At 49.4% G+C, this 27,707-nt stretch overlaps 2 protein-coding genes across 3 annotated transcripts; one reads left to right on the top strand and one right to left on the bottom strand.

Annotated features, from left to right (window-relative positions):
- The first annotated feature begins 14,384 nt into the window (after positions 1–14,384).
- Positions 14,385–21,895, top strand: STMN4 (stathmin 4). 2 transcript variants are annotated; one of them, XM_008150730.3, is made up of 5 exons: positions 14,385–14,414; positions 15,650–15,745; positions 16,924–17,132; positions 18,673–18,864; positions 21,746–21,895. In XM_008150730.3, exons 1-5 carry the CDS (start codon positions 14,402–14,404, stop codon positions 21,803–21,805), a joined length of 570 nt encoding a protein of 189 aa, XP_008148952.1. In that variant the 5' UTR covers positions 14,385–14,401; the 3' UTR covers positions 21,806–21,895. The 2 variants fall into 2 exon arrangements, with proteins under 2 accessions (XP_008148952.1, XP_008148953.1); XM_008150731.3 differs by lacking the exon at positions 21,746–21,895 and adding an exon at positions 19,543–19,593.
- Positions 21,896–24,873: 2,978 nt separating this feature from the next.
- Positions 24,874–27,260, bottom strand: LOC103294329 (proton-coupled zinc antiporter SLC30A2-like). Its single transcript, XM_054717594.1, has one exon. It carries the CDS (start codon positions 27,025–27,027, stop codon positions 25,876–25,878), a length of 1,152 nt encoding a protein of 383 aa, XP_054573569.1. The 5' UTR covers positions 27,028–27,260; the 3' UTR covers positions 24,874–25,875.
- Positions 27,261–27,707: the final 447 nt, after the last annotated feature.

Below are 27,707 nucleotides of genomic sequence, written 5' to 3'. Positions count from 1 at the left end.
CATCTGCCAGATGAGGAAGTAATCACAGTGCCGGAGCAGTGAGGAGGCAGAGGCGAGAGGTCTGATCAGCGCAGCTGAATCTCTCAGAGAGCCTGCCCTCTCCTCTGGGCCAGCCAACTCCCCTCTCCTCTGGGCCAGCCAACTCCCCTCTCCTCTGGGCCAGCCAACTCCCCTCTCCTCTGGGCCAGCCAACTCCCCTCTCCTCCGCTGCCCCCAAGCCCTCACCTTGCTTTCTGGAACTATCCCTTCACCTCTCCTGGAAGCCCACTCATCCTCGCCAGCGCCTGCGCACCTGTCAGTGGGTCCCAGCCTTTCTGGGACAGGTTGGCAGTGGGTGAGAATCTTTCATCGCTAGATGGACCCACCATAGAGCATGGTAGGGAGTGAGTTCCCCAACACAAAAAGCACTCAAGCAGAAATTGGATTTCCACCCAGCAGGGTGGCTATAGAGATTTCTGCGTTGTGTTGGAGACTGGTCTAGATTAATGTTTTTCAAACTGTAGATTGAGACCCATTATTGGATTGTGAAATCAATTTGTGGATCATAACTGATTTTTTAATAAAATGGGATAAAATTGTGTAAAAATAAATCAGAACACATTCTCTATAGTACAGTAAATAATGTTTCCTGTACCATTTGCTAGTAATATATATTCAGTTATATATATTTATAAATATAAATTATATACTTATGCTTGTATTTCAGTTATGTATACATCTTTGTGTATGTCTGTCTAAACATATGTGTATGTATCAGTGACTATATATATGCACTGATACATACATATATATACATGTATACACATGGGCCTTCCTTCCCCTGTCTGCCGGGACCGCCTTCGCTCCGGGCAGAGCCGCCTTTCCACTCCCACCTGGAGCCACCTTTCCGCCTTCCCACACCACCCAGAGGCCCAGAGCGGCTGGGGTGGTGCGGAACACCTGCGTCCTGCCCCTCCCCCAGCCGCTCAGCGCCTGCATATGCAAATTAGCCCGCCATCTTTGTTGGGTTAATTTTCATACTCACTCCTGATTGGCTGGTGGGCATCGCGAAGTTACAGTCAATTAGCATGTTACTCTTTTATTTGGTAGATATACATGTATATATCAGTAGCATGACATATACATACTGGATCATGATATAAATGCAATTCGTTATTATGGATTCCAGTAAGAAAAAGGTTTGAGAAACATTGGGCTGAGAGACCTCTAATTTCTTTTTCTACCTATACAATTGTAAACCTATTGATAACTCTTACTAGACCATAAACTTCTTTTTTAATTTTTAAGCATGGTAAAATACACATAATATGAAATTTACCATTTTAATTATTTGTAAGTATACAGTTCAGTAGCATTAAGTACCTTCACATTGTTGTACAGCCATCATCACCAATCATCTTCAGAATTTTTTCATCTCTTCAAACTAAAACTTTGTCCCCATTAAACAATAACTGCCTATTCCCGTCCATGGCAACCGTCATTCTATATTCTGTATATATGTAAGTGGGATCACACAATATTTGTCTTTACGTGACTGGCTTATTTTGCTTAGCATAATGTCCTCAAGGTCCATGCACGTTGCAGACTGAATTCCTTGCAAGGAGAACTGTCTTATTCATGTGCCCTTATTACCAGGTAACTGGTAATAAGTGCCCAAAGGTCCAACTAAATCCAAGTATTTTTTAACTGGAAAAAATTCCATCTCTTTAGGGAGATACCTTTTTTCTAAGGACCCATCAAAGAGAGAGAAATCTTGTGTCCTGAGCAAACTGTTGAGGAGACATACTATTGGCGTTGGAGTAATGGAAGTGTCTTCCATTTTTGCTTAATATCTAGATTTCATTTGACTTCATAAAAGAAATCCAAGAGCCCAGCCAGTGTGGCTCAGTGGTTGAGTGTCGACCTAAGTACCAGGAGGTCACGGTTCAATTCCTGGTCAGGGCACATGCCCACCCAGGTTTTGGGCTCAATCCCCAGTAGGGAGTGTACAGGAGGCAGCCAATCAGTGATTCTCTCTCATTGTTGATGTTTCTATCTCTCTCTCCTCTCCCTTCCTCTCTGAAATCAATAAAAATATATTAACTTTAAAGAAAAGAAATCCAAGAGCCAAGTGGGGTTAGCTGCCTTCTTTCATTCAACCAGGCCATTTGAACCACGTTCACCCTATGGGACAGAGATGGGATGACTGATAAGATTTAAAATAGAGCAACAGCCCAAACCAGTTTGGCTCAGTGGATAGAGCGTTGGCCTGCAGCCTGAAGAGTCCCAGGTTCGATTCCTGTCAAGGGCATGTACCTTGGTTGTGGGCACATCCCCAGTAGGGAGTGTGCAGGAGGCAGATGATTGATGTTTCTAACTCTCTATCCTTCTTCCCTCCTCTCTGTAAAAAATCAATAAATATATTTAAATAAATAAATAAATAAAATAGAGCAACAAAGATTGATGAACTGAGATCCAGAGAGAAAGGCAGTGGAACAGAACAAGGGACACAGGGCAAAGAAGAAAGGAGGGAGGAAGGGAGGGAGGGAGGGAGGGAGGGAGGGAGGGAGGATAGTAACAATATAGAAAGAAGAGTAAAATTCAGATCTTTTATGTTCTTGATTTTAAATAATTGGATATTTTTAAAAATAAAGTTCATAACCAAAGAAAGGTTTACATTTTTCCTGAACCCCTAAGATGTTCTCCCTAGATATTTTATATTATTTTCAACTTACCTGGAGATTCCCATTTGTAGGCATAGAATTCCCAGACATTTTGAAGTCACAGATGGTTAGAAATGAGACTTTTTTTTTTTTTTTTTTGCAGGGGGATGGAAATTATAAAATATGCAAAAATATGTAATTTTTATTTTATAATTTTTATAAGAGCCAAACTCTCTTCTCTCTCTCTCTCTCTCTCTTCTCTCTCTCTCTCTCTCTCTCTCAGCTTGGGAAATAAACATTTATCATGTACAATTCAGTGTGCTCATAAAGTGAGAATTTGCTATATTTAGAGATGTGATAGTCTGGAAAAGGTTACTTTTTCTGCTTTTCTTTGGTGAGGAATAAAGACCAAAAATTTTTCTTCTGCTGTTTAAAAAAGAATTTTGGGGTTTTGGGTTGTTTATTTATTATTATTATTATTATTATTATTATTTGCATTTTTAATCCCACTAGAAAGACAGATGTGGGTATATTAACCCCGCCCCATATACCCCTCTCCATCTCCCCCACCAAAGCTCACTGGCCTTTTTCATCAATTAAAACTGGCAGCCAGCCCTAGCCAGTTTGGCTCAGTGGAAACAGCATCGGCCTACAGACTGAAGGGTCCCAGATTTGAGTCCGGCCAAGGGCACATGCCTGGGTTGGGGGCTCAGTCCCCAGTGTGGGGCATGCAGGAGGCAACCAATCAATGATTCTCTCTCATTATTGATGTTTCTATCTCTCTCTCCTTCTCCCTTTCTTTCTGAAATCAATAAAAATAAAAAACCGGACAGCCATGTATCCACCCCCTCAGGGTCCTGCTGTCAGAGGTGGGTGGGAGGGAGGAAGCAGGAGGACAGAAGAGATCGGAAGGGGCAGAGTCTGGGCTGGTTGGCCTAACATGTGACAGGGCCAGGCAACCCGGGAGTTCAGAGAACAAACCAGGGAATGTGAATCAGAAAAAAGATCTGAGCTCAGACACTAGAGTAAAAGGTCCAGTGGGGGAGTGGTGGGGGGCAGAGTGCAGAATTCCAGTGGGTCATTTGGGTGTCAGTACCCAGAAATCCAGACCAGGTAGGAAGTAAGGTTCAAACTAAGTACAGTAGTGCCCCACCCCCCCACCCCCCCACCTTATCTGCTGTTTCGCTTTCCACTGTTTTAGTTACGCTTGGTCAACAGTCATTTGAAAATATTAAATGGAAAATTCCAGAAATAAGCAATTCATAAGTTTTACCTTGCGTGCCATTCTGAGTAGCATGGTGAAATCTCACTCTGTCCCACTCCGTCCTGCCTGGGACGTGGATCATCCCTTTGTCCAGAGTTCCCACACTGTTTGCTCCCCATCCATTAGTCACTTAGTAGCTGTCTCAGTTACCAGGTCGACTGTCATGGTGTTCAAGTAACCCTTACTTTACTTAGTTATGGCCCCAAAGTGCAAGGGTAGTGATGCTGCCAGTGAAGATATGTCAAAAGAAGCCGTAAAGTCCCCCACAGTTGAGAGCGCTTCCATAAAGTGAAGTGTATGCATGTATAGGGAAAAAACAGAGTGTATATAGTGTTAGTGCTATCCACAGTTTCAAGCATTAACTGGGGTCTTGGAGCTTCCCCCGGCAGTTAAGGGAAGACCAGCGTATGTAGGTGAAAGGCTCTGTCTGCTGAAGGTAAAAACACAATTTGACTATTGATACTGGGACAGGTCTGTCTGTCTTCTGCTCTTACCATCAAACCAGATATGTAAGGACTCAGTAAGTATTCTATGAGTCCTTCCTAGAAAAAAATTACTGCAGAAGTAGTCTTGCTAATTTTTTAGCAAAAATTTTTTATCAAATTACAGAATTCTAGTACAAAAAGAATATTGATAATGGTCATGAAGAAAGAAAACATTAGAATTAGAGTCATTGTCTAATTATAATCAATCTATATATATAAAAGCCTAATATGCTATGTATCCAACCAATTGGTGCACTGACTACCAGGGGGCAGACGCTTCCACAGGTAGGTTAGCTTGCTGCTAGGGTCCAGCCAATGTGGACTGGGTGATACAGGCCAGACACGCCCTGGAGCCCTCCCTCAGTCCCTCCCCAGCTGGCCGGCCCGGGACTGGGTGAGTTGGCCTCAATCACCCCGATCGCTGGCCAGGCCAAGGGACTCCACTGGTGCACAAATTCGTGCACCAGGCTTATAGTATGTTTATAAAACTGAATGCAATTTTCAAATATCTTGAGGCTAGGATATATGTCTGTTCAATTCATCATTGTATTCCTTCCTAGTATCTCACATAGTGCTTATAGTTGGTTCTCAATAAATAAATCAATAGCGGTAATTCATAACTGAAAATCCAGGCCACTCGGACAAAACCATCTCACACCAAGAAAACCATGAGGTACTGTTTTATTCTCAAAGTAGTGACATGTAGGTATAAATGATATTAACTTCAAGATGAACACAAGATGTAAAACTTACAAAGCACTGGAGAAGAATGAAAGAACAAAGAAAGCGAGATTATTACTGCAAAAGATAAGAGTCTCCCTTTAGCGTAGCTAAATGCAGGCCTGAACACGGGCTCTGTCACTGCTGCTTAATCTTGGGGAAGGCACTGGTTCTCGTGGACCCTCTGTCTCTTCATCTGAAAAAGGTTGAGGAATGAAAATGCTAGAAATCTCCATGGCTCCTCCCATCTAAGGACAGAGAGCTTGACTTCTGAAAATGTCTGCAATTCTACTGCCTGTGCCCTGCTGATAGGAAAATGATTTAATTCACTTGGCAGGTCGTGTGTGCACATTTTAACAGGGGCTTTCTGAGGCAATGCTTGAGACAAAGGAGAGCTAAAATGGTGAGAGTTGTAAGCACTTAGGTCCCCCACAGTTGAGAGGCAGATTTGGGGCAAATGCGCCTCTGTGCACCCTTCAACCACACGCTCTAGGGCAATCATCTGTCTTCCATTTATGGTTGGCGTTGGATTTGAGGAAGTACCATGGGACTCTACCAGAAACCACATGGCCTTTGGTATAAGATGGCTTGGGTTCAAATCCCATCTTCGTTATGTTTTGCTTCTATGACTTCTGGGCAAATCAAGTCACCTACCTGAACTGGCTATCTATAGAGTGGGTATAATAGCACCTATTTCATAGGATTTGGGGAGAATGAGATGATAAAATATACATGCCCAGATTACAGATAATAGGCACAAGAAAAAAAAAAACTACAAGGAAATGCCAATAGCAAAAAGTAGCAAGATGGCAGGGATTTTTCTTTCTCTGTCACATAGTGGTTCTGAAATATGATGTCAATATGTTTGTAATTAAAACACTACATGTAAAATGTGTATATGCATGCATATGCCTATGAAAGTGCCTGGTAAACTGTAAAATGCTACAGCATACTCCTAATGTTGTGACTACAGTAAGGTTACACAGGCTTGTTCCATACACTGATTCCTCCAAGTGCTTTGACCCCAGGACCTCACACGGTCCTGGGTCACAAAGCCTTGCACTCCGTCCAGTGACACTGAATGGAGGTCTGTGCCCCTGAACTTTGCTTCCACTATATTGGTCCTCCTGTATATATTGACTCAAAATAGACATCGCCCAGCAAGTGCCATCACTTGGGTTGCGTGGGGCTGTCGGTGATCCAGGCTTCCTTTGCCTTCTCTGGCTTGCCTCCCAGTGTAAACACAAACCCCAGAGCTCTGTTTGCCAACAGGTGGCACCTCCCTGTTTCCTAGAAGCACGACTGAAGCTGCATTTCTGAGTCTGTTGGCTACGGGCCGGAAGTTGATCTTGACTACGGCTCCCACTTTCTCTTCCTCTTGAAGCCAACCGGAAGGGGGTGATTAGACAGACGCCAGACCCCCAGAGCCAGTCAATCCCACGCTATTCTGCTTTGCCCGGTTTCCCTCCGCGTGTCTCGCTAGCCCACCTTGGCCTGTGCGCTGACACCGACTCCTGTCCCTTCACAGCATGTTCTGTGTGACTGCCGGAGCATGCCCGAGGCCCGCAGAGCATCTGTGAAAGCCCCAGAGGCTCCAAATTCCCACCCAGGGGACCTGTTTCACTTTTTATCATCAAAAAACAAGCAAACAAACACCCTGTGGTTATGTTAGGACCTAGCTGAGGGCCTGGCACAGAATTAAATATTCAATAGTAATTGTGGAAAGAATGAAAACCACATTCATGAAAAAATTATTATTTTTTAACCAAAATAAAATATGCCTGCCCATCCGAGTCTCTGATCAGCATGCAATAACCAGGGTTACTGTACAGAGATGATATGACTCCACGACATTTGGGTAGCTTATTTCAGGTAAATACATAACTGCAGCAGGACTTTTAAAAAGACTGATAACTGGCCCGGACGTAAGAGCCACCTTCCTGTCCTGCTTGTGGCCAGAGAGCCTGGGTCGGAACTCATTGCTTCCATGCCTTGACTGTGCAGAGTTCCCATACGGTCTCTGAACAAGCTTGCCAGGAGCCACTCGACTCAAACCATTTAGCTTTGCATTCGCTTCTTATCCCTCGAAAATAGCCCTCGGGGGAACTGACACATCCTGCGGGCCCTCTCCAGGCATTTCTTGCCGTGACAAATAACATGCTTGCTCACTCTGGCCATGTGGGCAGTCAGAGGCACCTTAGGAGGTCAGGTGTGCACCCAATCAATGGCCACCTGGCATCTGAGAGCTGGTTGCTCTTCTCTGTCAGCGCCTGGTCATTGACTGCATTACAGAAAGCCTGGGTCACTGTTCCTGGTCATGTGAATGAGCCGCCTGCTGTGGCGTCCCTTACGCATTCCCATCCTGGTATTGCTGCGCTGGTGGCCCCCATGTGGGCTGTTCACGCACATCCTGGTCTGGGGAAGAGAGAAGGGATCAGCATGAAGGGGAGGGTACTGGCACTGGAATCCAGAGGCTCGGACTCCGATCTTATCTCTGCCACCAACTGATCCAACTCAGCGTGATCTCAGCATCTTTGGTTCCTGGGGGAAGGGTATTGGCACTTCGGAAGGGACTATTTTTGGTTGTGTGGGATTGTTGCGTGCAATGCAGGATACTTAAGCTACCTGGCCCCTGCCTGCTAAATGCCCCCAAGTACCACCCCCACCTCACCTCCACTCCCGTCTGGTGACCATCAAAAAGTCCCACATGTTTCCTGGGAGTGGAGCTGCTCCCGATTGAAAACCACTAGCTGGTAATGGCTGGGTCTCTCCATCTCTGACATTTGGATGTTCTAGGGCAGTGGTCGGCAAACTCACTAGTCAACAGAGCCAAATATCAGCAGTACAACGATTGAAATTTCTTTTGAGAGCCAAATTTTTTAAACTTAACTTCTTCTAACGCCACTTCTTCAAAATAGACTCGCCCAGGCCATGGTATTTTGTGGAAGAGCCACACTCAAGGGGCCAAAGAGCCGCATGTGGCTCGCGAGCCGCAGTTTGCCGTCCACGGTTCTAGGGGAACCTGGGGGATCCATGAGATCCCTCATCAGTCAGCAGCCTGATTCTAGACCTTCAATTTCAGCCGCCCTCACCTCTGATCAAAACTTACTATTATTTTTTTTAAAAAATTACTATTCTGCCCTGACTGGGTGGCTCAGGTGGTTGGAGCTTCCCGTGCACCAAAAGGTTGTGCTCGAACCCAAAACCTACGTATGTTTTCAGTCAGGGTACATACATAGATTTCGGGTTCAATCCCCCATCAAGGCACATACAGGAGCAACTGATCTATGTTTCTCTCAAACATAGATTGAGAGAGGAAGGGGGGCGGAGAGAAAGAGAGAGAGAAAGAGAGGGAGAGAGAGGGGGATTTGAGAGTGAGACATTGACGGACAGCCTCCTGCATGCCCCCTACCGGGGATTGAGCCCTCAACCCGGGCATGTGCCCTGACTGGGAATCAAACCAGCAAACTTTTGGTGCATGATCCCAACCAACTGAGCCACACCGGCCAGAGCTAGATGAATCTTTTTGCACTCGTAGTATAACCTAAAGGTAGAGCCAGGCTTTAGAATGAAAATCCCAGCTCTGCCCCTTACTCCCTGTAGGACGTGATGCAATTAACTCGACTCTGCTGGGCTTCCATCTCCTCATTATAAAAGAACCTCAGAGAATAAACTGAGATAATATCTGTGATTTTCCTGGTACAAATCAGGTGCTCAAGAAATGGTAGCCATTATTATTGCTACTATTATCAGCATCGCCATTTCCTCTCCCCTTATGCAAAAGATGTCAGTGGCTTCCGACTGAACTGAAGATAAAGCACAAACTCTTTCCCTGGTCTGGAGGTCTCTGATCATCCCCTTCCTATTCTAGCAATTGGTCCCAATGCCCCCTGCATGCAGCCCAATGGGCCCCCTTTGAACTCCAAGAAACTCAGTTGCCCAGCCATCACACAGTCAAGGTCCAAAGCCATTCCAAGATTAGAGGCATTGCAGAAACTAAATTGCATAATAAGCCCATCACTCTCTCACCTTTAGCATCTGAAGCTTGAGTCACTCTCACCACCTGCAATGCTGGATCATAACTGAGAGCACAGGGACTGGGCTGCCCAGGGAGGCCCTGCCCTCTTGTCTGCGTCCATCAGAAGTACGTGGGAGCTCTACCTCTGGTTCTGTAGTCACCACCTGAGTTTTTGTGACACATCAACCTTTGATCTTTGATCAAAAGGGCCCCTTTGATCTTTGCTACCACTGAATGCCTTCAGTTTGCTGGTCTTTCTTGGGGTCTACCCAAGGCCTGGGATTGGCCTCGGCCTTAACAGAAAAGGGCTAGAGTTTTGCCTCAGCTGGGATTTTGTCTTATGATGCTCTGATGTATGATGTCCTCCTAGAATCTCCCACTGATGGGCCTGACCTCATGGCCTCATGCCTGCTCTGGTCTCCATGATCTCAATCTCTGTCCTGCCTCCTGGAATTCCTGGCATTCTGTTCTCTCTGACCTTGGGCAATAACACCCTTACTGCCCCCTCTCTGACAGTCCCAGGACAGAACTGCTGGCCCCACGCCATTGCAGGTGCTGCAGGCATGACAACATGACCCAAACCACCAAGCCACTCAACAGATCCCACAGCACTGTGAGAAGCTTGTAGGGCCCTGGCCTCTAGGACTAAGGCTGGTTGTGGGCCTTAGGGTTGATTGGACCTGCCCAAAAGAATGGCCTGGGCAGTTGGTATCTAAGATGGGAGGCCTAAGAACTGTTCTTAAGGGCCTTTGGGCCCTAGGTTAACATCACTAGATCTTCCGAGTGGTGTGCCTTCAATCTGGGTCCAACCCATGTGATGATCTGGAGTTCTCACAGCCAGGCTGAGTGCTGGGGAGGCTGTGTGACCAGCCCCACCCAAGACTGACACCACAGGTTAGTCAGGCTCCCTGCTGCGGCTGCCACCAGCCAATGGCTTAGGCTTCTTTGCATTGCTAGGCCCTTCAGAAGAGTCACGCCCTCCTCACTGACCCCTTATACTATCTCCTTTCTCAGAATATCTCATGGGCAGCAACATCTTTTGGGTCTTGAGTGCAATAGAAATGATGTAACTATTGCTACAAAGATTTAAAAGATCCCCAGGTACCCATAGGCACATGTACACAGATTACCTTGAGGAAAACATCAGACTGTGTGAAAACACTGGTAGTGAGATAAGGTAAAAGAATGATGGGTTTTGAACCCCGGCTCTGTCACTTACTGGATGCAGTAGTTTCCTATGGCTACTGGGACAAACGACCACAAACTCAGTGGCGTCAAACAATGGAAATTCATTCTCTCATAGGTCTGGTGTCCAGAAGTCCAAAATCAAGTTGTCAGCAGGGACATCCTCCCTCCAAAGACTCCGGTGGCTTCTGTGGCTTTGGGCCATTCCCTGGCTTATGGCAGCATCGCTCCAACCTCTGCCTCCATCTTTCCATGCTCTTCTTCTCGGTGTGTCTCTCCTTCGTATGTCTCTTTAAGGATACATCATCAGATTTAGGTGCCACCCAGTTAATATCAAATGATCTCATCTTGAGATCCTTCACTTAATTAAATCTGTAAAGACCCTTTCCAAATAAAGCCACATTTATAACGTGCAGGGGTTAGGACTTGGATATACCTTATTGGAGGACACCATTAAATACTGAGTGATCTTAGAAAGTCACGGCCTCTCTGAGCCTCAATCCCCACATCTATACGACAGGGATAGCAATTCCTATGTCACAAGGTTATTATGAAAATTAAAGTGAAAGCATTTATCACATAGTAGATGCTCTATAAATAGATATTTTTAATTATGCAGATTCCAACCCTGTGAGACTGAGTGCTGTCAGCTACAAAGCCCTTAGCCACGCATACCTCTGCCCATCAGTATCTAGGGTGATTCCTGTGCCCTGCCCTGATCTTCCTTCTCTGCCCCTCAGACCTGTGTTCTCTACCTGGTTCTTCCTGTCCTAAAACTCTGAGCATAGTATCTTCCAGAGAAGTGTAGGAAGCACTTATTACACATTTTAATTAAATCATATCTTCAGGCCAGACTGGCTTTTCCCGAGTCCTCAGCACCCTGGAAGAATGAGCAGTTAACATCTAGTCCTTCCACTGCCCATAAGGAAGAATGGACAAATCAGACGACCTGGATCATAGAACCATCTCTACCTCCAACTGGCTGTGTGACCTTCGCCAAAAGTCTTAACTTCTCTGAGCCCCAGATTCTTCATCTGAAAATGAAGTTGATGATGCCTCTCTTGTCAGCCTAGCCCATCCCCATGCAAAGATCAACTGGGACAATGTGGGTGACAGAAACTGTAACCTGCAAAATGCTCCATAAATGTGGGGTCTTAATTATCGTTCCCAGTTCACACTGGGGAGCATGGTCCCTGACTCCAGGCACCTGCTCCTCTAGAAAAAACTCAGCTCAGTCTCCCTGCTTTCTCAGGGTAAAGTCAGAGGCCGCTCCCTCTCTTGGCAAGGGCTCACTCGCTCTACCAGTTGCCTTCACAATCAGCCGAGTCATGAGCAGAGATGGTGTAGAATGGAGGCTCATGACTCCAGATGTCGCATCCAGGCTCGAAGGCCCACTCCCTGTTCAGAGGCTCGCTGGTACTGTCAGGATCAGCTTGAGGAGAGAGGCCCATTGTGCGGCACTGGGAGGGGCGTGGCAGGGCCTCTGACTCTAAAGCATAAGGAGACGCTGCAGGAATAGAGAGCACTTCAAGGCCAACTGACCCGGCTTCAAAGCTCCATTCTTTTACTTTCTAGCCACATGAACCCTCTGAGCCTCCATCTCTTCATCTGCAAATGGGGATGACAGTGTTTGCAGGGCCGGTGGGAACCAGAGGCAATGACTCTGAAGCCGGCGTGTGGCACCTGGTAACCACCCTGATGAAAAGGCCAAGGAATGGAAACTAACATTTATGAAGCACCTCAGTTTTGCTGGATGCTGTACTTACGCCTTTCTCATCTAATTTGTAAAACTCTGCAGCAGTAAGATGAGGAAAGCCAAGTTAGACATGTGACGTGACTGGTGACAGCTAGTAAGAGAGCTGAAGTCTGTGTTTGACTCCTCGCTGGTTGAGCCCTAAAACGGGAGCTGAGCCCAATGCTTTCCGTGGCTCCCCTGCCCATCCCCGGCCAGTACAGACCCTGGCCCCCAGTGGGAAAACACTTCATTAAGGAAGGAAAGCGGTTCTAAGTGAGTCTCAGGGTCCTTTGTCTTGTGAGGATGCTGGCAGGGAAGCTGTTGGCTCCTGCCACCCTCTGTTGGCACAGTGACCACTGAGGGTGTCTGTATCAGTCAGGGTTCTCCAGAGAAACAGAACCAATAGAAAGAGATTTATTATGAAGGATTGGCTCGTGCAATTACAGACGCCAAGAAGGCCCACAATCAGCCATCTATAAGCTGGAGGCCCAGGAAAGCTGCTGGTGTGATTCAGGCCAGTCAGAAGACCTGAGAACCAGGAGCTCCCAAGTCCAAGGGCAGGAGAACATGGACATCCCAACTCAAGCAGAGAGAGCAAATTCGCCCTTTCTCCACCTTTATGTTCTATCTGGCCCTCAATGAGTCACATGAGGCCCACCTTCATCGATGAGAGCGATCTTTACTCAGTCTATTGATTCAAATGCTAATTTCTTTCAGAGACATCCTCACAGACATATCCAGAAAGAATGTTTACCAGCTCTGTGGGCATCCGTTAGCCCAGTCAAGTTGACACAAAAGTTAACCATCACGGTAGCCAAGGAACGAGTGGTCCCCATGATGGCCACTCACTGTTGGCTATTTCTCACTCCACCCAACAGTAGCCTTCAGTGGAGCCCTGTCACCTACTGTCCCCAGACACTCCCCAGTCTGCTCCCTCCCCACCTCTCCTGTTTCACCACCTCTTCCTTCTTCACACTTCCTGGTCCAGCATTAGCCAGCTTGAGATCACTTGAGACCAAGTTTTCTTACCTCCATCCTTTATATGCTGTTCATTGGCAGAATAACACCCTGCCATCTCCTGGTCAATTCTGACTTACCGTTTAAGACTCTGTTGTGTGCTGCTAACACCAGAGAACCCTATCTGGCTCTCCAGGCCTGGTACAGAGTATACAGTCCCATCTCTGTGCTCCCACAGCAGTCCTGCACACCGGTTACCATCTCTATACTACTTTTATTTTTTTTAATCCTCACCGGAGGACATTTTTCCATCGATATTTAGAAAGAGTGAAAGGGAGGGCAGCCCGGCCGGCATGACTCAGTAGTTGAGTGTTGACCTACGAACCATGATATCATGGTTTGACTTCTGGTCAGAGCACATGCCCAGATTGCAGGCTCGATCCCCAGTGGGGGGCGTGCAGGAGGCAGCCAATCAATGATTCTCTCTCATCATTGATGTTTCTCTCTCTCCCTCTCCCTTCCTCTCTGAAATCAATAAAAATATTTTTAAAAGAAAGAAAGAAAGGGGGAGGGAGAGAAAAACATCAATGTAAGAGAGACATCAATTAATTGGTTGCCTCCCACACACACCCTGACCAGGGCCCAGGATTGAGCCTACAACCGAGGTACATGTCCTCGACCAGGAATCAAACCCAACACGCTTCGGTCCACAGGCTGATGCTCTGACCACTGAGCCAAACCGTAGGGCTCTGCACTACATTTTGATGTCATTATTCCTTAATAACGTTTGTTCTTCTCATTGTCTGGGGTTGTCTTAAGTGGGGTTGAGGAGTGCTTAGGATAGTAGTTCATGGGGGGAGGGAGTGAGAAGGCATCTGGAGAGGTATTTTGACATCTTCTGTCCAACTCCTTCTCACGTATATGAGAATGGGTCGTAGGGAAGCACCATCATTATTTTGCCAACGTCTCCAAGGTAATTCTGATTTAGGATTTGTCTCTCACCCTAACCCTTGCTTTGGGCCAGGCCAGAGAGCTGCACAGGGAGACAGACAAACAACCTTTGATTCATACAGTTTTGGGAAACACATGTCTGCGTACTCAGGAGGCTTGAGACAGGGAAACCAATTCCGAAATCATCACGGGTGCCTCGAAACTGACCTTGATTGGGGTTGTGCGGGAGCGGTGGCTGGTGTATGGGAAAGGCTAGTGTGTGGAGAGAGCCTGGAGGTGAGAGCCAATGAGGTGCCTCCTAGGGTTCCTTCCCTGCTTCCTTGTGCAAATAACCTGTCAGTGGTAAAAATATTCTCTTTTCCTCAGGTTTGTAACAGCGCCCTGAGCTGGTGACAGACCTACTCTGTGACTCTCAGTGGATTCAGCTCTCACATCCCAGAAAACATGACCCTCGCTGGTAGGTACAAACCTATTTAAGTGATGGGGCACCAGCACAGGTTAATTCTGTGCACGCATATATGTACCTACATATGCACAGGAGAAGAGAAAAGAATTACACCCAGGGTTGCAAGAGGTTCTAACTAGACGGCGGGTGGGATCTCAGCTGAGCTCTTTTTCCTTTTGCTCTTCTGTATGTGTGCTTTAAAAAGGATTTGTCATGCACATGTATTCTTTTTTTAATATATTTTTATTGATTTCAGAGAGGAAGGGAGAAGGAGAGATAAAAAGATCAATGATGAGAGAGAATCACTGATTGGCTGCCTCCTGCATGCCCCCTACTGGGGATTGTGCTCTTGACTGGAATCAACCTTGGGACCCTTCAGTCTGCAGGCCGATGCTCTCTCCACTGAGCCAAACCATCTAGGGCCATGTATATTATTTTTTAAGTCAATTATGTTTTCAATTTGTAAATGGAAATGGGGCGGAGCATGCCCAGGCATCGCGCTGGGCATTAGCTGAGAGCTGAGAGAGCCTGAGCGTACCTGAGCTTAAAACAAGGCGGTGGGGTTGGGAGCCATGCCAGGAACACATGCCAGGGGTGGGGGTGGGGGTGGGCTATGACTTGTGACCTTCTGGTTTTCAAAACCTCCCAGACACAGAAAGACTAGACAGTGGTAGGGGTACCACTTGAGCTCTCATGGACATCAGCCCCTCTGGCTGTGACTACTGTACTGGGAAGGTCAGGGAAGGCGCTCACAGCCTGACCTTGCCACCCAGTGAGGCAAGAGCAGAGGGGTGGGGGTGAGCTTTTTTTCCTACTTCTTTAGCTCCAGTGTTTCCAGGAAAACACTGCCTGGAGCATAAGAAATGGAGAATCCTGGGCAGCTGTGGGGAACTAGAGAGCTTGGTCCAGGATGCCTGGCTGGGTGGGGCTGGTGCGTGGGATCTTTCCCTGAGAGCACCTTCCATTCGGCACTAGGAAAGGGGACAAAGTGCCAGGGGAAAGATGGTGTCATCGCGTGCTCTGGAAGGCTCGGTTCTAGTAGGTGGACAGAATGGGGTCCAAATCACACGCAGGAGTCCTAAACAGGGCCTCTTGGGGCAAAGGGGGCTGGGTCCCCAGCCAAGGGATGGGTCTGGGTGCCTCTGCAGAGCCCGGTACCCCCGGCTGCTGGGGCATCCAGACTCCCACAGATGCTGGCTCTGAGGCTAGGGGAGGGCGACCGTCTTCACCTGTGGGTGTTCCCACAGCCTACAAGGAGAAGATGAAGGAGCTCCCGCTGGTGTCCCTGTTCTGCTCCTGTTTCCTGGCCGACCCCCTGAACAAGTCATCCTACAAATACGAAGGTAAGTGAGGGCCACGGTTAGGAAAGGAACGGGGGGAGGGTTCCTGTGGCTCACAGCCCTAAGTACAGCACCCCCACCCCAGTTTCCTGAACCTCTCCTCCCCACGTCACCATTGCTTTCCCAGAACCAATAAAATCGCCACCGCTGACTCCGAGGGTCTAAGCACCATGTAAAGGCAGGCGTGGGGGCTGGGCCTGGGGCGTAGGCAGCAGGCGAAGGTCTGACTCAGACCCTGTGCAGAGTGCTCTTGATCTCAGCTTTCGTTCATTCCCTTAACAAATGATGCTGTGGAGGGTGCAGAGGTGAAGCAGAGATTATGCCCTCGGGGAACACCTAGCCTGGAAGAGGGGGCGAGACAGGTGCACATCCTTGGACTCCGTAGTTACCGAGCCTCCTCCGGGAAGGGTAGAGAATTCCGGGAGAGAGCCCAGAGGTGGGAAGAGGACTTTTGCCCAAGGAGGCTCTGTGAGAGCCATGCTGACGGGTCCCAGAACAGGTGTCCCTGGGTGCTGGCAGGGAGCACTGAATGGCCTACATCCTGATTGGGGGTGGTCAGAGCACAAGTCACCTCTTAATTTCCTGGGGGTTAAAAAAGAAGGGATGGGTTTGGTCTGAAAATGAGAGATGGGGGTGTTTGGGTTACCTGAGATTGTTTTTTTCCATTGTTTAGGCTGGTGTGGGAGACAGTGTAGGAGAAAAGATCAAAGCCAGCGGAAAGACAGTGCTGACTGGAGAGAAAGAAGAGAGCAGGGTAGGAGGGAGAGGGGGAGAGGCGTCAACAGGCCGAGCCACCAGACTGGTAGTGGGAGGAGGAGTGAAGAAGTGGATGGGTGGTGGGTGGTGGGTAAGTGCACACTGTTGGCCACCATAGATGACAGTCTGAGCAAGAGCTCAACTATGGGAGGAGCCTTGTGGCAGAAGCAAAAGCAGTGGCTACAGCCATTATCAGAAATCACGTGTCTTGGGACCTTAAACTTGGGGCCTGAGCCCTCATTGTGGCTACCCACCCCTTCGGCCCCATCAGAGCCCATGGAACTTAGGTGCTACGTTGAGGACAGACCCAGAACTTTGGCCATTGGTTTGCCTTGGGCACCCAGGTCTCCCACGGATGTGTGTATGCTTTATGGGCGCCCATGCAGTCTTCAGGGGGTGAGCAGGCCCTTTTCTTCTCTCTGCAGCTGACACGGTGGACCTGAACTGGTGTGTAATCTCTGACATGGAAGTCATCGAGCTGAACAAATGCACCTCAGGCCAGTCCTTTGAAGTCATCCTGAAGCCGCCCTCCTTTGATGGGGTGCCCGAGTTCAATGCCTCCCTGCCCCGGCGGAGAGACCCATCGCTGGAAGAGATACAGAAGAAACTGGAAGCAGCTGAAGAGCGAAGGAAGGTAAGTGCTGTCCTTTCTTCCCTCCATCTCAGCAGGAGGGGGAAGGAGCTGGACAAGACAGGTGGTGGCTCTGAGCCGGGGTCAGGTCACCATCCACCTACAAATATTTAGACAGCACTTCCCATCCCCAGGGCAGAGAACGGGGCATCATGGAGAGAAACAAAGAAGTAAACATCCCTGGTCTCTAGGAGCTTACAGTTTGGTTAGGGGGCTAAGGCACTGCATTACCTACCTTCAAGCGGTGGCCTTATATGCACAGCGACAAGAGTAAGACACTGACAAACAATAAGGATTTAGGAAAAGACTAGACAAGTAGAAAGGCGGCTCCTTAATTGGGGAGGGAGAAGAAGGCTCCTTTGTGTGTCTGCTGTTTCCTATTGATTTTTACGGCCCACCTCTGATGCCAATTTTTGTATAAGTTTTTCTTCATCTTTCAAACAGAAAATAATCTTCTCCTCCCTTGGATTCCTATAGCACTTCCTCTCTGCCTCTTAAGGCATATGTCACATGCTAGTTTGATTTGAGTTATTTATGTATGTTATCTCTACTAGACTTTTTTCTTTCCCAAGTTGGTAGACAAGTGCCTGGCACATCCTATATAATAAAGAAGGTAATATGCAAATTGACCATCATGCCCTTACACAAGATGGCCACCTCCATGTAGTCACAAGATGGCCGCCACAAGATGGCCGGCATGGGAGGGCAGTTGTGGACGATCAGGCCAGCAGGGGAGGGCAGTTGGGGGCAACCAGGCCTGCAGGGGAGGGCAGTTGGGGGTGACCAGGCCTGCAGGGCAATTGGGGGGGAACTAGGCCTACAGGGGAAGGCAGTCAGGGGTGATCGGACTGGCAGGGGAGGGCAGTGGGGGGCAATCGGGCTGGCGGGGGAGCAGTTAGGCGTCGATCAGGCTGGCAGGGGAGTGGTTAGGGAGTGATCAGGCTGGCAGGCAGAAGCAGTTAGGGGCAATCAGGCAGACAGGCAGGCAAATGGTTGGGAGCCAGCAGTCCCGGATTGTGAGAGGCATGTCTGACTGCCAGTTTAGGCCCGATCCCACAGGTATTCCTGGATACTGGCAGGGAGCACTGAATACCCACATCCTGATTGGGGGTGGTCAGAGCACAAGTCACCTCTTAATTTCCTGGGGGTTAAAAAGAAAGGATAGGTTTGGTCTGAAAATGAGAGATGGGGGTGTTTGGGTTACCTGAGATTGTAGCCTAAACTGGCAGTCGGACATCCCCTGAGGGGTTCCAGATTGAAGAGGGTGCAGGCTGGGCTGAGGGACCCCCCCCCCCCCGCCAGTGCATGAATTTTGTGCACCAGGCCTCTAGTAGTATATGGTCATTTAGTATTTGTGAATGTATAAATGAATGATAGTCATGAGGAAAAGAGAATTGGGGGTATGGTGGAGAATCTAGGAAGTAGGCTGGGGACCAGGTTCAGGGAGGCATGTGTTCTGGGTGTGGAGCTTTTAAGTCAGATGATAAAAATTTACCCTGTGGGCTCACTTCAAGAGTCACTTTCTCCCTTTGTGCATCCCTAGTACCAGGAAGCTGAGCTCCTGAAGCACCTTGCGGAGAAACGGGAACATGAGCGGGAGGTGATCCAAAAAGCCATTGAGGAAAACAATAACTTCATCAAGATGGCTAAAGAAAAACTGGCCCAGAAGATGGAATCCAATAAGGAGAACCGAGAGGCCCACCTTGCTGCCATGTTGGAACGGCTGCAAGAGAAGGTAAGTGATCTTGAATCAGAGAGGAGACTCCTAGGACACGCTCTTCCTTCCATGGCAAGTATCAGAGACCTATTCGTCATTTCAGGGAGCAGGCAGCCTCAGGCAGGAATGAGGATATTTCTGCTAGGCTGGGTCCTTAACGAGTTCCAAGGGATAGTTTGGGAAGTCATAGGCAAGAAACATAAATGGAGCTTTGGAATTCCTTGCAGGATGTGCTGCACAGCTACACAGTTGAAATTTCTCATTGTCTCAGGGAGATTCAAGCTCTTATCATCTAGAGAACGCAAGGGAGGAGGAATAAACAAGCAGCTGCACACTCCTGGCTTTATCCTTGAATGGACCAATTCAACTCAATGAAAGATGCTGACTTGAGCTCTTGGCTCTAAGCCAGGGGCATGATGACCTGAGCTGCCCATTAAGCAGGAAATATGATTCTTTCCAACTCTATTGATATGGACTGAGAGAGTCATGAGTCTTTCCAACATGCTGGCTTTTGTCAATAAACCAAATGGTGTCACCTAAATATGAGAAACGTGAGAAGCTGAGGTTGGTCTCCGTGTCAGCAGCATAACTGCCCGTTCTGCTAAGAACACGTTGGCCTCATTTCCTGAGTCTCAAGGCTGCCCCAGTTTCTCCTGCAGCTCCTGGGAGAGCTCCAGCTCTGTGTTTTATTTCCAGGAGCCGCCTGCTGCGCGGTGACTCCCGGGACCCGATCGGTGGCCTCGTCCCATGGTGAGCAGCGTGGTCCCCACTCCTTCCTGCCTATCCACCTAGAGTCTCAGGTCCCTCACAACAGCTACTAGAAAGATCTAGTTTCTTCACAGGGGATCTGAATGTTCCATAGGCCCTGCAGTTGGCCAGCATGTGGCAGCCCATCTGCTCTTATACTTCTGGGGGCAGCAAGGCCTCCATCAAGCACGAGATAGGAGGGAAGTGATCTTGTCTAATTTCAAACTTCCTCAGTTGTTGAAGGATGGTTAGGAGCAAACTCTTGCAGGAAAAAAAATCTGGGACTGGGATAGGATGAGGCATGGCTCTCGGACCAAACACAGAAGAAATGATTGAGGCTTAGAACATGATATGGTATTTGAAAGACTGCCCAACACTTCTTATTTCATCATACCCCTATTTTCACAACCAGTCCATGAGGTAAGCAGGACGGATGTTTTCCTTGTTTTACCAATGAGGAAACCGTGTCAGAGAAGGCCAAATGACTTGCCCAGTGGCACACAACCACTAAGCTGGGACTAGAACCCAGTTCTTTGGCTTTGCATCCAGCGGCTCCTTCAATGCTTATGTCAGGGAAACCAGCACCCAGTTGTCCTGCTGGCCTTTTGTCAGAGACAGGGGGTCACTGGAGGCCAAGGAAATGGAGTCCAGAAACCTGGAGTTCTTCCCAGGGAGCTCACCTGGACATGGAGGTAGATTTTGAGAGATTGGGAAGACCCAGACTCTGGGGTAATAGCTTTGGAGGTCAGGTAAGACTCAAAGAAGCAAGATGTTGGAGCAGACATTCGAGGGGGCCTCACTTCTCTGGGATCTTGACCTCTATTCAACCTTGTCTACTAATGAAGGAAAGAGATGGGTGTGTGGTTTCTGCCCTGGCTCAGGCCAGGGGCACCTTCAACAATGCCTCTGTCAGTATTTGTGTGGGGTCATTGACCACCTGCACCAGACTCACCTGGTGTCAAGTTTAACACTACAGGTACGTGGATCACATCTCAGATCTATTCATGCTGGTTTTCTAGGGATGGTGCCTGAGGACCTGCAGTTCAATATTCTTTCTAGGTCATACTGGTACACATAGCAAGGTTGAGAACCACTGCCTTAGACGCACCACTCCCCATACTTTCCCCAGGATCATGGAACATTCTAGGGCCTCTGCAGGGACAGATTGGTAGTTTAAGATGTATCCTAGGAACCTCAGTGTGCGTGTTCTAGGCTGATTCTTGATATCTGGATGTGATTATATCTGGATGGATGCCAGGGTCTGGCAGAGACAATATTTATTGAGCACCTCCCATGAGCAAGGTGTCACAGGAGGGATTGGAAAATACAAAAACCAACAAGGCATGCCCCCTGCCCACAAGGAAGTCCCCCAGTAGAGGACCTGGATCCGTGCACAATGAATGAGTTGTCATGGTAAGCCCTAGAGGTAAACACTAAAATTGCAGCATCTTAGCAGTAAAGGAGCTTCCCATGCGTGCCCCTCTCTTCAAAGACCAGGGAACTGAGGCCTGACCAGTGAAGGGAGCTGGTCACGGTCACACAGCTCACAGGCCTCTGAAGTCAGAGCCCATCTTGTGGCTTCATCACGCTGTGAAACAAAAGAGGGTTCTCGTAACACACCTGTAAGAAAGCTCACCTTCTGGAGTTGGACAGCACTTCCAAGAATTCTCCAGTCCATTTATACTTGAAGAGCCCTCATCTTTCACCCAGGGGGTTAGACAACTCTCATAAGGAGACAGACAAGAAATAAAAGTGGCAGTCAAGGTGCGTGTAGGGGACTCCTGCAATGAGGCCCGTCTGCTCTGCCCGTTCCTTTAGCAGCTACACTGAGCGGCTGCTTCTATTAAGTCAAGTAGCATCCCCAGTGCAAACCCCAGGATGGCCAGGTGAGGGAGGAAGAGGCTGGTGGGCACTGGGGTCATCGTGAGGTGGGTCCCCGGGGAGGTTGGCCCCAGTCAGTGAACTACCTGGGGCCACACCAGCAGACTCCCTCACCTGCCTCCTGCCAGTCTCACCTGCCACCTTCTGTCCCTTCTCAGGACTCCTTGAGACCCTGCTCTTCATTTCCCGCGGTGGCCATTCTTTGGGTTCTCTCGTCCCTCCCTTTCTCCCCTCGGGTGTAACCTTCCCTTTCCCTTCCCTTCCCTCCCAGGACAAGCACGCGGAAGAGGTGCGGAAAAACAAGGAGCTGAAGGAAGAGGCCTCCAGGTAAAGCCCAGAGGCCAAAGAAGTTTCCAGAACAGCCGGACAGCTCCAGCAGCTCCGCGTTCCCGAGGCAGCCTCGCCCGCCGCTGGCTGCTCTCACAGCACTGGGGTTTGGGGGGAGGGGGGGGCGGCCAGGGGTGTTCCCTCTGCTTTTGGTGTTTGTACATGTAAAGAATTGACCAGTGAAGCCATCCTATTTGTTTCTGGGGAACAATGATGGGGTGGGAGAGGGGAGAGGAGAGAGGTGAGAAAGGGAGATAGAGAAGGATTCATGGACATTGCAACCCTGCCCACCGCAGACTCAGGTCAAGTCCTCGGCTTTTCTTGACCGTGAGCGTCCAGGCACCATGTTGAGAAATTGAAAACAGAGAAGTCTGAGGGAAGGGCAGAGTCCTGAGTGGGGCAGCGGCTGCAGGGTGTGGCCACGGTGCCCAGCGAGGGGGTGGGGGACCCCGGAGGTGTTGCTTCAGCCCTGCAACAGGTGGGATGAGGTCTGAGTGTGTGTGTGTTAACCATCATCTTTTGATCATCATGACCAATGAAACATTTATTCCAAGTCTCCCGTTCTTTATTTCCTGAATCGGTCCTTTGGGTGATTGATAGAATGTTCTTGAATTTGATTCCCACCCTCCAGGTGGCAGGTGCCCCTTTGGTCCCTCAGTTTGACCACCAGAGCATCTGAGATGCTGAGGTGGGTGGAAACATGCCAGCCTTTGGCATAACTGAAAAGTTTGTTGCTTCTCTTCCCCCTTACCCTCTCTCCCGCCTCCTCCTCCTTTTTGTGGGCGGGTCCCTTATTGGGCTTGGTGCACGGAATTGATGAGAAAAGAAACCCAATCTTCCTTTCTATGGACTGACATTCTAATATGGTCCCCAAGATGCACACTAAGTCCTCCTCACTTTGGGGGTGTGGGATTCTAGGTGATCACAAAAAGCAAGTGAGGAAATAAAATGTTTGTTAGTGAAAAGCAGAGGGACTCATTGCACAACCAGCAGTCAGAACACCAGCCGTGGCGGGGAAAAGCATTCCCTCCTCTTCTCTCCTGCAAAGAAGAGCCGGGGTGCCGCCTGTGGGACAGGGTCCCAGGGCATCCCCCCACCTTGCCCCGCACACTGTGTAGTTTTGTACAGCTTTGTAAATAAACTGTTTGGTACTTTTTGTGCCCCCACCAGTGGTACTGCAACTTAGCTTCGTTATAGGATGGGATAACAAGAGAGATCAAAGATGATTTTGAAAATGATGGTAATAATAATAATGGCAGATGACACTTAGGAAGCACTTACTAGATGCATGGCAATTGTCTGGAAATTACATATATATATATATATATATATATATATATATATATATATATATATACTGAGTGGCCAGATTATTATGATCTCTGAACGCATAATAATCTGGCCACTCAGTATATGTGTGTGTGTGTGTGTGTATGTATATTAGAGGCCTAGTGCATGAAATTTGTGCACTTGAGGGGGAGGGTCCCTCAGCCCAGCCTGCACCCTCTCACAGTCCAGGAGCCTTCAGGGGATGTCCAACTGATGGCTTAGGCCCACTCCCAAGTCAGCAGTCAGACGTCCTTAGCGCTGCCGCAGAGGCGGGAGAGGCTCCCACCACCATTGCTGCACTTGCCAGCCTCAAGCCCAACTTCTGGCTGAGCGGGGCTCCCCCTGTGGGGGCACACTGACCACCAGGGGCAGCTCCTGCATTGAGCATCTGCCCCCTGGTGGTCAGTGCGTGTCATAGAAACCCGTCGTTCCACTGTTTGGTTGATTTGCATATTAGCCTTTTATTATATAGGATAGGTATATATGTATATATATATACTAGAGGCCCAGTGCACGAAATTTTGTGCACTGTGGGGGAGGTCCCTCAGCCTGGCCTACGCCCTCTTGCAGTCTGGGACCCCTTGGAGGATGTCCACCTGACGGCTTAGGCCCGTTCCCTGGCCTAAGCTGGCAGTCGGACATCCCTCTTGCAGTCCGGGATCCCTCGCTCCTTACCACCCACCTGCAGCATAGGCTGGAGAGGCTCCCGCCACTGCTGCTGCGCTCGTCAGCCATGAGCCCGGCTTCTGGCTGAGTGGTGCTCCCCCTCTGGGAGAGGCAGCTCCTGCATTGAGCATCTGCCCCCTAGTGGTCAGTGCGTGTCATAGGGACAGGTCGTTCCGCTATTTGGTTGATTTGCGTATTAGGCTTTTATTATATAGGATGTCTCAATCTTCACAACATACCTACAACATAGGTTCTGTTATTCTACCATTTTGAAGACAAAGAAATGGAGGTATAGAAAGGTTAGGTAACTTGCTCAAGGCCACACTTAGAACAAGGACTTTAATTCTGGCAGTGTGTCCCAGAGTGTGAGCTCTTAGTCACTGCACTGTGCTGGGTCTTGACACTTCCAACCTAGGATGTGAGTCCTAGGAAAAGGTTCCACAACTATGAGTTGTGACTCATTGCATTGTGAAATCAACTTAGTGGGTGCCACCCAACTTTAATTTTTTTTTAATGGAATAAAGTAGAAAACAAAATATCAAATTCCAGGTAACAGGGAAAGTATTGTTTTGTGGACATTATGTTTCCATTTTATATTTGTGTCTTTATGTTCTAGGTCACAGCATAAAATGTATTTCTTACAGGGGGGGTTGCAGTCAAAACCCCTTGAAAGTCAATGCCCAAGAATGAACTTGGAGACCAGAGTTATAGCCCCAGAGGCTTCAGGAAGCAGCTCTGCTTAAGAAAGTGAGAAGCTGTGGCCGCGTCACCAAGAACTGTCTGCCAAGAACTGTCTGCGTCTGAGTAAAAGGAGATACTAATGCCCTCCAGGGTCTAGTCTCACAAATTTACCCCATCAGAGAACCCGTCTTTCCAGGGGAATACCCAAGGCCAGGAGGAGGGGGTAGAGGGAAGACCTGAAACAGGAAGAATCAACAGAATTTGGTGAAAAAATAGAGAGATGTCCAGGTTCCTGGTTGAACAGGTGGGAAGATGGTGGTGCCACCATTAAGATGAGAATCTGGAAGGAGGGGACATTTCCCTAGGGAAGGATTCAGTTTGGGTCATTAAATGTAAGATGTGACTTCTTTATTTATTTATTTATTTTATTGCCAAATTTTAAGAGAAAGTTTATTTAGAAACTTACAGAAGGGCCCTTGGAGCTTAGGAAAAAGGCAGAGGTGATGCATGGGGTGGGGTGGGGGGTGGGGGTGGGGGCGGGGGAAAAGGAAAAGGCTCCAAAGTCCTTCCTCTTGAGGGAGTTTAGGGGAGGCTCTCGAGAGAATATTAATCAGCTTTATGCTGATGCACCAAAATGAGATTTATTCCCCTAACTCCACCTGTCCTTGGATGTGGCTGGTATAAATGGCACTCATTGGTTTTGTTATCTGTCTTCCCGAGATTTCAGCTACTTACTTATCCTCTGGTTGGGGAGAGGTGCAAACCACTTACTCTTAAGTGTCCTTGGCTGGGGGAGGTGGGATTTTGTGATGTACTCGGTGGCTGGCTGGAACCTGCTTGGCCATCTATGCATCTGTCTCGGTTTCCCTATTCCACTTGTCCTGGCTTACCAGTCTGTCTCACAACTCCCTAACCCCCATGGCCTCCTTAAACCAGATCGTGTTAGAGGCCGAGGGAGCGGGCTCAGGTCCCAAGATTTCTTTACAAGTTTCTAAGGCCAAGAAGATGGGAAATGAGGCAGGTAGGCAGGGGGTGCTGCGGCCAGGGCCCCCTCCAGCATCCCTCACTGCCTTTCCCTGAGGCTGGTGGTAAGACAGCATTGGTGGAGGAGTCGGCCCAAACCCAGCCCCACCAGGAACTGACCCAGGAGCAGGAGGCGTGGGGTTATACCTGCTGAGTCCCCATCCTGGGGCTGCTACAGTCAGATGGAGGGCAGGGGAAGAGCCTCCTTCCCGGAGTGGGCAAGGACCCTCCACGCTGAACAGGGAGCTCAAGTCAGAAGAGGGATCTGGCTTATGACACAGCCAGGGTCAACAGAGTCCTGGCTGGGCCTGGGGGCCACGGGGCCCCTCCCTCTGCAGGTCCTGTCCCTGCTCCAGTTGGCGCCTGGCCAGGCCGTCAGTCCAAGGGGCCCTGGCACGCCCGACAGTCCTTCATGTCCTCAGAGTAGTCCTCGATCTGGATGGTCATGGTGTGGAAGTCGAACTTCCCCTGTAGGCGGGCGCTGGCTGCCTTCAGCACAGCCTGGGCATCTGTGTTCTGAGCTGTGGCGATGTGGACAGACAGCACGGGCTGCGTCACAGTCAGGGCCCAGATGTGCAGGCTGTGCAAGGCTTCTACCCCCTCCACTGACAGCAGCAGGTCCCGAACGGCTGTGAAGTCCACGCCCTTGGGGGTGCCTTCCATTAGCACCAGGATCACGTCTCTCAGGATGGTCAAGGTTGTCCCCAGGACCAGGATGGAGAAGAGGAAGGTGCAGATGGGGTCTACGTACTTGTACTCGGGCTTGAAGTATAAAATATAGGCTGCCACCAGGACGCCCAAACTCTGCAGCAAGTCTCCGATCACATGGATAAAGGCAGCTCGGACACTGGGGTTCTCCTGCTGCTGGATGGTGTCTCGGCTGTGCCCTTGGCCTTGGCCGTGGCCGTGGCCGTGGCTGTGTCCGTGGCTAGACGGGTGAAGAGTCAATCCCATTATGATGTTCACAGCCACGGCACAGCCCGCTGTTATCAGCATAGTCCTCCCCTCGATCTCATAGTTCCCAGAGATTAGCCGCTCAGTCGCCAGGTACACCAGCACCCCTGTCACCACCCAGATGGACAGCACAGAGAGCAGGGCTCCCAGGATCTCGGCTCGCTGCCAGCCGAAGTTCATGGTCTTGGTGGCTGGCCGGGAGGACATCCAGAGAGAGAAGAGGCTGGTGAGCATGCTGGCAGCGTCCGTGAGCAGATGGGCTGCATCCGTCATGATGGCCAAGCTCTGTGCTAGGTACCCACCAACGACTTCCCCGATCATGAACACCAGGCAGATGGCAGAGGCCACACAGAGCTGGCGCCGGGCCTGCTCCTTCTTGGGGTCACAGCGACTGCCAGGGCCCTTCTGGGGGTGGCAGTAGTGCTTGTTCTCCACGTTCAGCTCAATGGATGGCAAGTCCAGCTCAGAGCGCGACGCAGAAATCCAGCCAGCCTCATTCTGCCACGGAGATGCCATGTAAGACCGCGCTCCGGACCTGGCCACCAACAGCCGCTGCTTCTCCGTGGTCTTCATGCGGCCCCGCGCTGGGTCGGGAAGCCGCGCGCCGACTCCCTGGAGTGAGACCTGGAAGTTGCGCCCCGCCTCGCTGGGACCGTCCCGCTGCCGCTCCGCTTCAGCCCAGCTCTGCGCACCGAGCCCTTTATTCGGCCCTCGCCACCCCGTGCGTCATCTGCAAAAGCCCTCGGGGAAGAGGGACGGGGTGGCCGGGTGCAAAGGATGCCCAGGAGCTGCCGCCCCGTCCCCGCCCTCCCCACCCAGCACGTCGCTGGCGACAAAAAGCCTAACCGCCTCTACTCTCAAGATGTGACTTCTTTAGATAATACAACTGAGAGGCTTTCCTGACTACACTGAAGTTACACAACCTGCTTAGGAACCGCTTTTCAGTAACTCCGTTGAAGAGTAATGGGGCTCTGTGTCTGATAACCCAAGCTGGGCGGGGCAATCCCGCTCAAAGTAGACAGAGGCAAGCTCAGAGGCAGTGATGGCAATCACACACTAACACAGGCTCGAGTTAAACCTAAGTCCTAGCTATAATGCCTACGGAAATACCTGCTTGGATCACAATAATTAGTGCTGAGTGTGTTGCATTAATTAACCTGCCTTGGGCACAAGTTCAAATTATCATGTCACCGCAGTTGCAGGGGGTTTGTTGTGTGAGTACCTGCTTTGTTTGCATTGAAACTTTAGATGAC

Source organism: Eptesicus fuscus, chromosome 6 (assembly GCF_027574615.1).
Source record: "Eptesicus fuscus isolate TK198812 chromosome 6, DD_ASM_mEF_20220401, whole genome shotgun sequence".
In the NCBI taxonomy this organism is placed as follows: Eukaryota; Metazoa; Chordata; class Mammalia; order Chiroptera; family Vespertilionidae; genus Eptesicus; species Eptesicus fuscus.
Note: the sequence above shows the minus strand (reverse complement) of the source record. Positions and strands in the feature narration are given on the sequence as shown.